At 36.5% G+C, this 11,945-nt stretch overlaps 1 protein-coding gene across 1 annotated transcript; it reads left to right on the forward strand.

Annotated features, from left to right (window-relative positions):
- Positions 1-7,964: 7,964 nt before the first annotated feature.
- On the forward strand, positions 7,965-8,912 carry LOC101353529 (olfactory receptor 8K3). Its single transcript, XM_004389231.1, has one exon. The coding sequence runs from the start codon at positions 7,965-7,967 to the stop codon at positions 8,910-8,912; it is 948 nt and encodes a 315-aa protein (XP_004389288.1).
- Positions 8,913-11,945: the final 3,033 nt, after the last annotated feature.

Below are 11,945 nucleotides of genomic sequence, written 5' to 3' on the forward strand. Positions count from 1 at the left end.
GTGCATTTGTGTCTATGTATGTGCATGTGTGTGTGTGTGCAGGTCCTTACTTCCATTTTGTGCTCATTCTCTGCCCCAGGGTAACTAACTCTGATTGGAAGAAGGCTCAGTGCGGTGGGATGACAAGAAGTTCTCAGTCATCTGAATTTGCTCAAATGTCCACTTTATAAACCTTGAAATCCCTCTCTTTTATCATTAGTACATTTACTTTCATGTATGAGCCCTTAGGGTGTTTACTTTGTTAACATTTTTATTATTATCATAATAGTAATATAAACAGTAACCAAAAAATTGATTATATTTAACAAGACTAGCTCGGTATATAGTTTTTTTCTAAGTCAGCCCATTTTGTCTGTATCAGTGGATATACCAGTTAAGAAAAATTTATTGAGGTCAGCCATAGAAGTTTCCAGGCTTTTTCATTTTTTGGCTTCCAGATTGATATTGCTCTCTAATTGCATGCTTTTGTCTCATAGATTGTTATCCTTATCTCTCTACAAAAGAATAGTTACTCTTGTTTAGAAGACATTTTCTAATTGTTTATGTATCCTTGCATAAGAGATCTGTTGTATGATGAGTTAGGTCATTTGCTTTGTATTTTTGTGTGTGTGTGTGTGTGTGTGTGTGAATTATCTCAAATCTGGGTAATTTGAGTGTGCACTATATTTTGAGCAAGATCTATTGTTTGCTTTCATCATTTTGATTATTCTACTTGGAAGAAACAAACGAAGATAATCCCATGGTTTGGACTATGCTACGTTTTTAGTGAGTGAGGTGACATATGTAGCATTTTGTGTATTTGTCATGGTTTCTGGACATGTTGTTAGTTGCCATCGAGTCGGTTCCAACTCACAGCGACCCTATGTACAACCGAATGAAATACTGCTCTGTCCTGCGCCATCCTCACAATCGCTGTTACGCTTGAGCCCACTATTGCAGCCATAGCTGTCAATCCATCTTGTTGACGATCGTCCTCTTTTTCCCTAACCGTCTACTTTACCAAGCATGATGTCTTTCTCCCTGAACTGATCCCTCCTGATAACATGTCCAAAGTATATGAGCCATAATCTCGCCATTCTTGCTTCTAAGGAGCATTCTGGTTGTACACATTTGATTGTTCTTTTGGCAGTTCATGGTATATTCAATATTCTTCGCCAACACCACAATTCGAAGGTGTCATTTCTTCTTTGGTCTTCCTTATTCATCATCCAGCTTTTGCATGCATATGTGGCGATAGAAAACACCACAGCTTGGGTCAGGCGCACCTTGGTCTTGAAGGTAATATCTTTGCTTTTCAACACTTTAAAGAGGTCTTTTGCATCAGATTTGCCCAATGCGATGCGTCATTTGTTTTCTTGACTGCTGCTTCCATGGATGTTGAATGTGAATCTGGATGTTGAATGTGGATCCAAGTAAAGTGAAATCTTTGACAACTTCAATCTTTTCTTCATTTAACATAATGTTGCCTACTGGTCCATTTGTGAGGATTTTTGTTTTCTTTATGTTGAGATGCAATCCATAATAAAGGTTATAGTCTTTGATCTTCATCAGTAAGTGTTTCAAGTCCTCTTCACTTTCAGCAAGCAAGATTGTGTCATTCGTGTAACACAGGTTGTTAATGAGTCTTCTTCCAATCCTAATGCTGTGTTCTTCACATAGTCCAGCTTCTTGGATTATTTGCTCAGCATATAGATTGAATAGATATGGTAAAAGGATACAACCCTGACTCACAGCTTTCCTGACTTTAAACCAACCAGTATCCCCTTGTTCTGCTCAAACGACTGCCTCTTGATATAGGTACAGGTTCCTCATGAGCACAATTAAGTGTTCTGGAATTCCCATCCTTTTCAATGTTATCCATAATTTGTTATGATCCACACAGTCGAATGCCTTTGCATAGTCAATAAAACACAGGCAAATGTCTTTCTGGTATTCTGTTTTCAACCAGAATCCATCTGACAGCAGACATTTGTTTTTTCTGGACAGAGTTGTTCTATATTCCTTGCTAATTGTCCATGCATATTTTCTTATTTCAATATTAAAAAAATTTTGTAATGAGAAAAAATTAAATTTTAAATACACTATGGTTGTGTATAAAAAAAAAATGCAATCTGGGTTTTAGATTAGGACCATACATGGAGGTGTGTGATGTATTTCCACATATATAGAGACTAGAAAACATATGAGAAAAAAAATTACTGATAAAGAGTATATCAAAATGGAAATTTAGATTTAAAGTATTCCCCATCCCCAATTGGGTCCAAGTGGATTGACTGGGAAATTCTATTATTCAGAGAAAAAAAAATTAACCAATTCTACACAAAATCTTCCACAAAACTGAAGAGGAGGGTATATTTCCATTTTCTATATGAGGGTAGCTTTACTGTGATATCGAACTCAGACAAATTCATTAAGAGAGAAAACAACAGAACACATACATGTAAAATCTAAAGAAAAACTTAAGAAATTGAGTCCGGCAATATGTAAAGACAATAGTACACCAAACTAGTTTTTCCCCAGGAATTCATGGATAGTATTACATTAAAATAATCAAGTACTGACATTAAACATAATAACAAATTATAAATGAATATCAGTGCTATATAAATAAATGTAGAGACATGATTTAAAAGTCCTAATAATAATGATAAAACTTTGAGAAAAGTCGTATTAAACTGGAACTACCTCAAACTGATAGAGGGCAACCATGAACAACCTACAGCTACTATCACACGTGGTATGAAAGACTGAATACGTTCTCAGTAAGAGCAGGAACAAAATAAGTCAATCTACTCTTACCTAAGCTATTGGACATTTTAGTGAATGTTCTGGGCAACAGAATAAGGCAATAAAAGTTACATAAATAGATAGAAAGCATTCAGATTGGAAAAGAAGAAGGGAAACTTTTTTATTGATAGATTACATGATTTTATCCTATAGAAATGAAAATTTATGTTCATACAAAACCCCTTACGCATATGTTCACAGAAACATTATTTATAATAACTAAAAACTGATAACAACCTGTAATGTCCCTCTATGGGTGAACGGGTAATCAAACTGTAGTAAATCCAGACATGAAATAGTACCCAGCAGTAAAAAGGAACAAATTATTGATGCACCAACAGCGTGGATGGACCTCAATAGAATCATGTGAAGTGAAAAAAGTCCATCTCAAAAAGTTGTTATTGTTGTTCTTTGCCATTGAGTTGATTGCAACTCATGGTTACCTTATGGAAAACAGAACAAAACTTTGCCTGGCCCTGTGCTATCCTCACAATCATTGGTATTTTTGAGTCCACTGTTGGCAGCCACTGTGTCAATCCATCTCATGGAGGACTTCCCTCGTTCTCATTGGACCTCTATTTCACCAAATATGATGCTCTCCTCTAGCAACTGGTCTTTCTTGAAGACATATCCAAAGCAAGAAAGTTGGAAAATACCCCAGTGGAGGCAACAAAATATCTGCCATAAAGAATTTTTTTTTGTTAGGTGCCTTGAGTCAATTGCAACTCATAGTGACTTATAGTGCAGAGTCGAAATGCCCCATAGGGTTGCCTAGGCTGTAATCTTTATGGGTGCAGTTGGCCAGGTCTTTTCTCCCTGGAATGGCTTGGGGGTATAAACTGGCAACTTTTCAGTTAGCAGTGAGTTTTGAACATTGTAAACCAGGGCTCCTTCCATTAAATAATAAACAAGTGAAAAAATATATACATATATTATATATATACACACACATATTTATATATACATATATGTATATATACATACCACTGTATAGAACAATAAGCAAAAAAAAATGAAAAAAGTTCACAAATGGATACATTAAAATGTTTACAATGACAAATGAACCAAAAACATTTATAGCACAATAAATATACATTTATAGTAAAACATTACACACAAAATATTACACTTTATAAGGGTACATTGATATGGTAGAGCATATGTCAAGCACAGCAGAATATGTATGAAGGTGAGAAAGATGTTCTGGAATGAGGATTGGACAGAATGGAAAAACATAAAATACCGAAATACAATAAAGGAAAATAAAACAAACAAGCTACAGACTTAAACAGACAGATGATGGCAATTGACCATGAAATGAGAAGGAAGTGAAACATTTCTGTTCCGGAGTTCAAAAACAAAACAAACGAAAAACCCCTGAGCAACAGCAGTAACAGTAACAATAAAAACAGCAAACAAAGAAATGATATCTCACATATGCACAATGAATTACTTTTATTTCCTTTAAGTCTTTTAAAAAATGTAATAAGATAAGAAAGCATTTAAGCTCTTATACACTGTTAGTGTGAATGTAAAATGGTACAACCACTATGGAAATTGATTTGGAGCTTCCTTAAAAAGCTAGAAATAGAAGTACCATAGGATCCAGCAATCCCGCTCCTTGGAATATATTCTAGAGAGATAAGAACCATCACATGAATAGATATATGCACACCCATGTTCACTGCAGCCCTGTTCACAATAGCAAAAAGATAGAAACGACATAGGTGCCCATCAACTGACGAATGGATAAACAAATTACGGTATATTCACACAATGGAATACTAGGCAACGGTAAAGAACACTGATGAAGCTGTGAAACATCTTTTAACATGGAGGAATCTGGAGGGCATTATGCTGAGTGAATGTAATCAGTCACAGAAGGACAAATATTGTATAAGACCACTATTATAAGAATTCAAGAAAGGTTTAAACACAGAAGAAAACACTCTTTGATGGTTATGAGGGTGGCAAGGGAGGGTGAGCGTTATTCACTAACTAGATAGTAAACAAGAATTATCTTAGGTGAAGGGAAGGACAGCATACCCTGCAGGAGAAATCAGCACAACTGGACTAAACCAAAGCTAAGAAGTTTCCTGAATACAATCAAACACTTCCAGGGACAAAGTAGCAGGGGCGGGGGTCTAGGGACCATGTTTTCAGGGGACATCTAGGTCAATTGCCATAACAAAGTTTATTAAGAAAATATTCTGCATCTTACTTTGGTGAGTGGCATCTGGGGTCTTAAAAGCTAGGGAGCGGCCATCTAAGATGCATCAATTGTTCCCAACCACCTGGAGTAAGGGAGACTGAAGAACACCAAAGACACAAGGAAAGTATTAGCCCAAGATACAGAAAAGATCACATAGACCAGAGACTTCATCATTGTGAGACCAGACGACCTGGATGGTGCCCAGCTACCATCAGTGACCGCCCTGACAGTGGCAACTAACAACAACAGACATGCAGGGAACACGACAGAGATTTCCTGGTGGAGCAGGGGAAGGGTGGGATGCAGAACTCAAATTCTAGTAAGAAGGCCAAACTTAATGGTCTGACTGAGACTGGAGGAACCCCAGAAAGCATGGCTCCCAGACTCTCTGTCAACCCAGAACTAAAACAACTCCCAAGGCCAACTCTTCAGACAAAGATTGGACTGGACTGTGGGACATAGAATGATGCTTGTGAAGAGTGTGCTTCTTAGCTCAAGTAGATACATGAGCCTAAATGGGCAGCTTCTGTCTGGAGGTCAGATGAGAAGGCAGAGAGAGTTAGGAGCTGGTTGAATGGACATGGGGAATCAGGCGTGGAAAGCAGGAGTGTTCTGTCACAGTATATGGAGAGCAGTTGTGGGCACATTAACAAATGTATGTGTAAGTTTTTGTATGAGAGACTAACTTGAATTGTAAACTTGCACTTAAACTACAAGTTAAAAAAAAGAAATAAACTGATTCTTCCGTTTAAAAAAAATAAAAAGAAAGTGTTTAAGCACTTCGTCATTTTGTCATCCATTTGAAGAGACCACTGTAGAAATGGGGAATATTAAAGGTTCTGTTTTATAGATACAACATTTTAATACAGATCCCTGTGTGGTAAAAACAGAAAATTAACGAAGAGTAAAATGTAAGAGTGTATGAAATAGATAAATACAGACACCCATAAATACTATATGAAGAAAAACGTGCTCACTGGTGAATACATATTGCCCTGGACAATTAACAGACAATACCGATATTTTGTTAAGGTTTCAAATGCTTTAGGGACAATCAACAAATTGCTTGGCATCCCGTCAGGGAGAATCTCCAAGGGTGAAAAAAAATCTTTAAATTGTTCTCACCATGCCATGTTAAGAAACACATGGAGAAGTCAAGACAGATGCTTCACTGCAGGTAAAAAGATAGACTATTTCCATATTTTACAAATATCTAGAATATTTTAATGACACTTGCAGGGTCCCACCTTTATTCAATGGCAAATTCATTGAAAAGTATTAGCATTTCTGATTCAGTTTTGTATGCATTTTAATTTTAATCGTGTCTGAGACTAGGATCTCTCTCCTTTTTTTCTTCATATTATTTTTTTTTTTAATTTCTCAGTTTGTTTCAGAGGCTAAATGGTCATGAGTATCTTTGAAACATCATTGTATGGCTAAATTATTTTTTAGCTTATACAAATAATTATATGAATAAAAAACCGAACAAAACAAAAAGCCAAACCAGTCGTCCTGGAGTCAATTTTGACTCATACCCACCCCAAGTATGTTAGAGAATTGATCGATAAGGTTTTTGAATTATCAGTGTACACAACAGCATGGATGGACCTCAACAGAATCATGTGAAGTGAAAAATTCTCATCTCAAAAGGTTGTTGTTGTTGTTAGCTGCCACTGAGTTGACTCCAACTCATGGAGACCTTATGTAAAACAGAACAAAATGTTGCCTGGCCCTGTGCTATCCTCACAAACATTGGTTTGTTTGAGTCCATTGTTGCAGCCACTGTGTCAGTCCATCTCATTGAGGGTCTTCCTCATTTTCACTGACCTTCTGCTTTGCCAAACATGATGTCCTTCTCCATGACTGGTCCCTCCTGATAACATGTCAAAGTACAAGAGTCGAAGTCTCGCCATCCTCACTTCTAAGGAGCATTCTAGATGTATTTCTTCCAAGACAGGTTTACTGATTCTTCTGTCAGTTCATGGTATATCCAATATTCTTTGCCAACACCATAATTCAAAGGCATTAATTCTTCTTTGGTCTTCCTTATTCATTGTCCAGCTTTCTCATGCATATGAGACAATTGAAAATACTGTGGCTTGGGTCAGATGCACTTTAGTCCTCAAAATTACATCTTTGCTTTTAATACTTTAAAGAGGTCTTTCGTAGCAGATGTGCCCAATGCAATAAGTCATTTGATTTTTTGACTGCTGTTTTCTATTCAGTGCATGCCAAGTGTGTTGTTTCAGTCTATACCACCTGTGGCACAAGGACTTTCATAGGACTGTATGTTGAAGTAAGGAGTATTAAATGTTTATACACATTTTGGGAATTTGAACTTTAAATTTTTCACAAAATAATTAATGTATGTATTATAATTTTGCAGTCATTACATAATTGCCATTATATAAATGCCAAACAAAGTTTAATAACCATCCATATACCTAACACCTAAAATTTTTAACTTTTTCCATTTTTGTTTCATGTATTTATATATATATAGCTATATCAGAGTTTCTCAGAGTCGGCCCTATTGATATTTTGGGCTGGAAAATTTGTTATTGTGGGGAGATGCTTTGTATATAGTAGAATATTTAGTAATAGCCCAGTCCTCTATTAGATACAAGTAATAACTTTATCCAAGTTGTGACATCCAAAATGTCCCAGACACTGACAAATGTACTTTGGGGAGCAAATATTCCCCAGTTGATAAATAGTTATCTCTCTCTTTCTCTCCTTCTTTTCCTCTCTCCATTTCCCTCTCCCTCAATCTCTGTCTCTACGTATGTATGCTTTATTTGTGTGAGGTGGGTTTACTTTCAAATATCTGTATTGGAAAGTTTAGATTTTTCTTATTTGTTTACTATATTGACTTTGTATACAAAAAATCTGCCAGATGATGCTGCATAAAAGCTATCGACGATGCTGATGTCTCTGTCCAGAATAGGTTTCCTGATAGACCAGGATGGACAAACACAACCTAACAGTGCTGAATGAATTCATTCTGACGGGAATCACAGATCGCCCTGAGCTGCAGGCTCCATTGTTCGGACTGTTCCTCATCATCTACATGATCTCAACGGTGGGCAACTTAGGCATGATCATCCTCACCAAGATAGACTCCAAACTTCAAACGCCCATGTACTTCTTTCTCAGACACCTGGCTATCACTGATCTTGGTTACTCAACAACTGTGGGACCCAAAATGTTAGTAAATTTTGTTGTGGATGAAAATACAATCTCTTATTATTTTTGTGCTATACAGCTAGCTGTCTTTCTAGTGTTCATTGTTAGTGAAATTTTCATTCTGTCAGCAATGTCTTACGACCGCTATGTGGCCATTTGTAGCCCTCTGCTCTATACAGTTATCATGTCACAAAGGGTGTGTGGTGTGCTGGTTGCAATCCCCTATATTTACAGCACATTTGTTTCTCTTCTGGTCACCATAAAGATTTTTAAGTTATCCTTCTGTAGCTACAATGTCATCAGCCATTTCTACTGTGACAGTCTCCCCTTATTATCTTTGCTCTGCTCAGACACACATGAAATTGAATTGATCATTCTTATCTTAGCAGCTTTTGATTTAATTTTGTCCCTCCCAATAGTTCTTGTTTCTTATCTGCTTATTCTTGTAGCCATTCTCAGGATGAACTCAGCTGAGGGCAGGCACAAGGCTTTCTCCACCTGTGGATCCCACCTGACTGTGGTGGTATTGTTCTATGGGACTTTAATCTTTATGTACATGCAGCCCAAGTCCAGTCATTCCTTTGACACTGATAAAGTGGCTTCCATATTTTACACCCTGGTTATACCCATGTCAAATCCCTTGATCTATAGCTTGAGGAACAAAGATGTAAAATATGCCCTACATAAGACATGGAAAAAAATATGCAATATCTTTACTACAGTTTGATGTACCATGTGGTTCCTATAAGTTACATCATGGGCTTTAAACTGTGTCTGTGTGCCTCCATAGAGAGTAGCACGTGCACATATATACAACATATATTTATAAATTGCCTTGTATGTTCTAGTGACTCTTCTAAATAAATTCATTGTTCATAAATTCATTGATGAACAAAAGAGTAAAAACCTTTGCCTTCCTTAAGGGGAGAGATGGATCACAAACATAATAACCCACTGCCATCAAGTTGATTCCAACTCATAGTGATGCCATAGGTTTTCCAAAGCTTTAAATCTCCATGGAAGCCGACTGCCATATCGTTCTCCTGTGGAGCTGCTGGTGGTTTTGAACCGCCAACAAGTTGATTGTTTTAACCACCAGGGCTCCTTACAAACAATAATTAAGTAAAGTTTGTAGTACAGTAGAATGTGTTGGGAACCATGAAATCAGGCAAGGAGAGTGGGTATGCTGAGTGGGAGTGGGGAAAAGTACTAGGTACAAAAGTGGAGTTACAATGATTCTGGGTTTTTGTTTTTGTTTTTCCAACTATTAGAATAAAATTTGCAGTGTCAACATCAAATCTTATGAGTGTGTTTGTGTAAGCCCTTGCCTTCTGTTTTAGCCTTCATAGTCTTCTAGGGGTGTATTAGATTCGGGCCAGTTTGCAAAAGTCTCAGTGTATGTGATGATTTCAAGTACTCAGCTATCTGAATTTGCTCAAATGCTCCCATTCCAGATCTTGGAGCTCCACTCTTTTCTCATTAATCCCTTTACCTTCACATATATCTGTTAAGGCAACATACTTGGCAAAATTAGCAATCCACAAGTTTAGTTTAGCGTCTGATTTTGTTTTAATCAACTATTTTTGCCTAGATCAGAATATACACCAATTAAGATAAATTTCTTGAGGTCAGTCATCAACGTTGTGAGGTTTGGAATCCTTTCCCCGCTGGTTGTTCTTACTTAATAATCATTGGTTTTGTTTCATGACTTAATATCTTTTCTTATCTATATGAAAAAGTTTTTAAAACACTTGTTCAAGTGTGTGTGTGTGTGTGTGTGTGTGTGTGTGTGTGTGTGTAGTTTCCTTAGTTAACAGGATATTCTGTAATGAATTAAGTTTGCTGCTTCTATTTCATTGGTTCGGCCCACCTAAGCTTTGGTCAGTATTTATCACGCACTGTATTTTCATTAGCCTACTTGTGCGAAGCAAAATGAGATGATCTTATGTTTTGCACCATGCTGAATTTCTAACTCAAGTGAGGTACGTTATGTGGCAAGGATATAATTATCTTGCCTCATAGATATAGCTGTTGCATGTTCCTCCTCAAATTTAACAAGTGTTTTTGTTTATTACTTTTTCCTTTTTAAAATTTCTAGAATTTTATTAAAGCTACTAGAGTCTAAATAATTTTCTCGGTTCAAGATCATGAAATATAATCCCCTGCGTAGCTAAAGAAATTTGAATAAAAATAGTTCATTGAAATATAAGAAAAAAGTGCATGTTATATTGTCATGTGAGCATAAATGTTTTTAAAAAGTTAAAGCGCTTAAAAGGTTAAGATGTCATGAGCACTATCAGGTAATAATATCTCACATGTATTGAATTTTATATCATAGTCATTCTTCAGGTTTTAATGAATTTAGTCATCACAGAAGCTCTGTGATGATGTAGGTTCTATTAATATTTACACATTTTAGATGATAAAATGGAGGTTCAGAGAAGGTAATTATCTAAGTTCAACTCGTGAAGGATAAATTAATTGTCTAAGTTCACAAAGGTAATAGCATTAGAACTAAGTTTCAAAGGCAGATGTTCTAGCTCCAGTTTCCGTGCTCATAATAGCTACTCTAAATTACCTCTTAATGCCAGTTCTCTGCTTCATTGGAATCATCCCTGAGATGACAGAGAGTAAAACTTCCCTCTGGCAGGTATCAGATTAAAATAAGAGAAATAGTAGTGGGGTTCATAAAATAGTGAATACCGAGGATAGTGTTTGGGAGAGAAAAATTCAAAAAAGACAATTAATGAATTAATAAATTAACTCACAACCCAAAGAAAATATATTTATCTAATCCACCTATATAGTTTTCCATTGAAGGAGTTCCTGAAAATAAGAGAGACAGAAAGAGAAACAATAAGATGGACAGAGTGAAAGAAAGAGAAAGAAAACAATAAGAAAATACTAACTGAGGAGCTTAAGTAAACAAATTAAACATTATTACAGTTAGAATAAGAAATAATCTGTCATTCATTAAAATATTTAATGGTACCTAATAATCTTAATACTGTTGTTGTTGTTAGGTATGGTCCAGTAAGTTCCAACTCCTAGCAACCTCATGTACAACAGAACTAAACAATGCCTGGCCCTGCACCATCCTCACAATTGGTGCTAAGTCTGAGCACACTGCTGCAGCCACTGTCTCAATCTATCTCATAAGGTCTTCCTCATTTTCGCTGACCCTCTACTATACCAAGTATGATGTCCTTCTCCAAGGACTGGTCCCTCCCACCATGCGTTAAATAGTATCTGCATATAATTTATCAATTAGATAAAGGTACCGCCAAGCAGAGGCGGCTGAGGGAATTGACAAATTGGTACCACATATATTCCAAGATTCCCTGGAGAAAGGGTAACCAGAGGAGAGCTGAACAGAAATGCCATGAGGTAGGGAAGTCTCAGAAGTCAAGTTACAGGAAAAATGAGATTCTAATTTCCAGCATATGTGAACAGGACATCCTAGAACTGTGAGGGGTATGCCCTTCACTACAACATGTGCTGTTTCTCCCAGTTTCTACTGTGTCATATTCTAACAGAAGTTCATCTTGTATTTATAGCCATGCATACCCATATACAATGGCATCTAACAACCACAAGCTCCTCGTGTAAGCTCCTTGATGAGAAGAATAAAAATATTTAGTATGGAATGTAAATGGACTCAATGCACCCATAAAGAGAAGGAGAGTGACAGAATGGATAAGAAAACAGGATCCATCAATATGCTGTCTACAAAAGACACACCTTAGAAACAAAGATGTGA

The sequence above is a fragment of the Trichechus manatus genome, unplaced genomic scaffold, assembly GCF_000243295.1.
Source record: "Trichechus manatus latirostris isolate Lorelei unplaced genomic scaffold, TriManLat1.0 scaffold00236, whole genome shotgun sequence".
Taxonomy (NCBI): domain Eukaryota; kingdom Metazoa; phylum Chordata; class Mammalia; order Sirenia; family Trichechidae; genus Trichechus; species Trichechus manatus.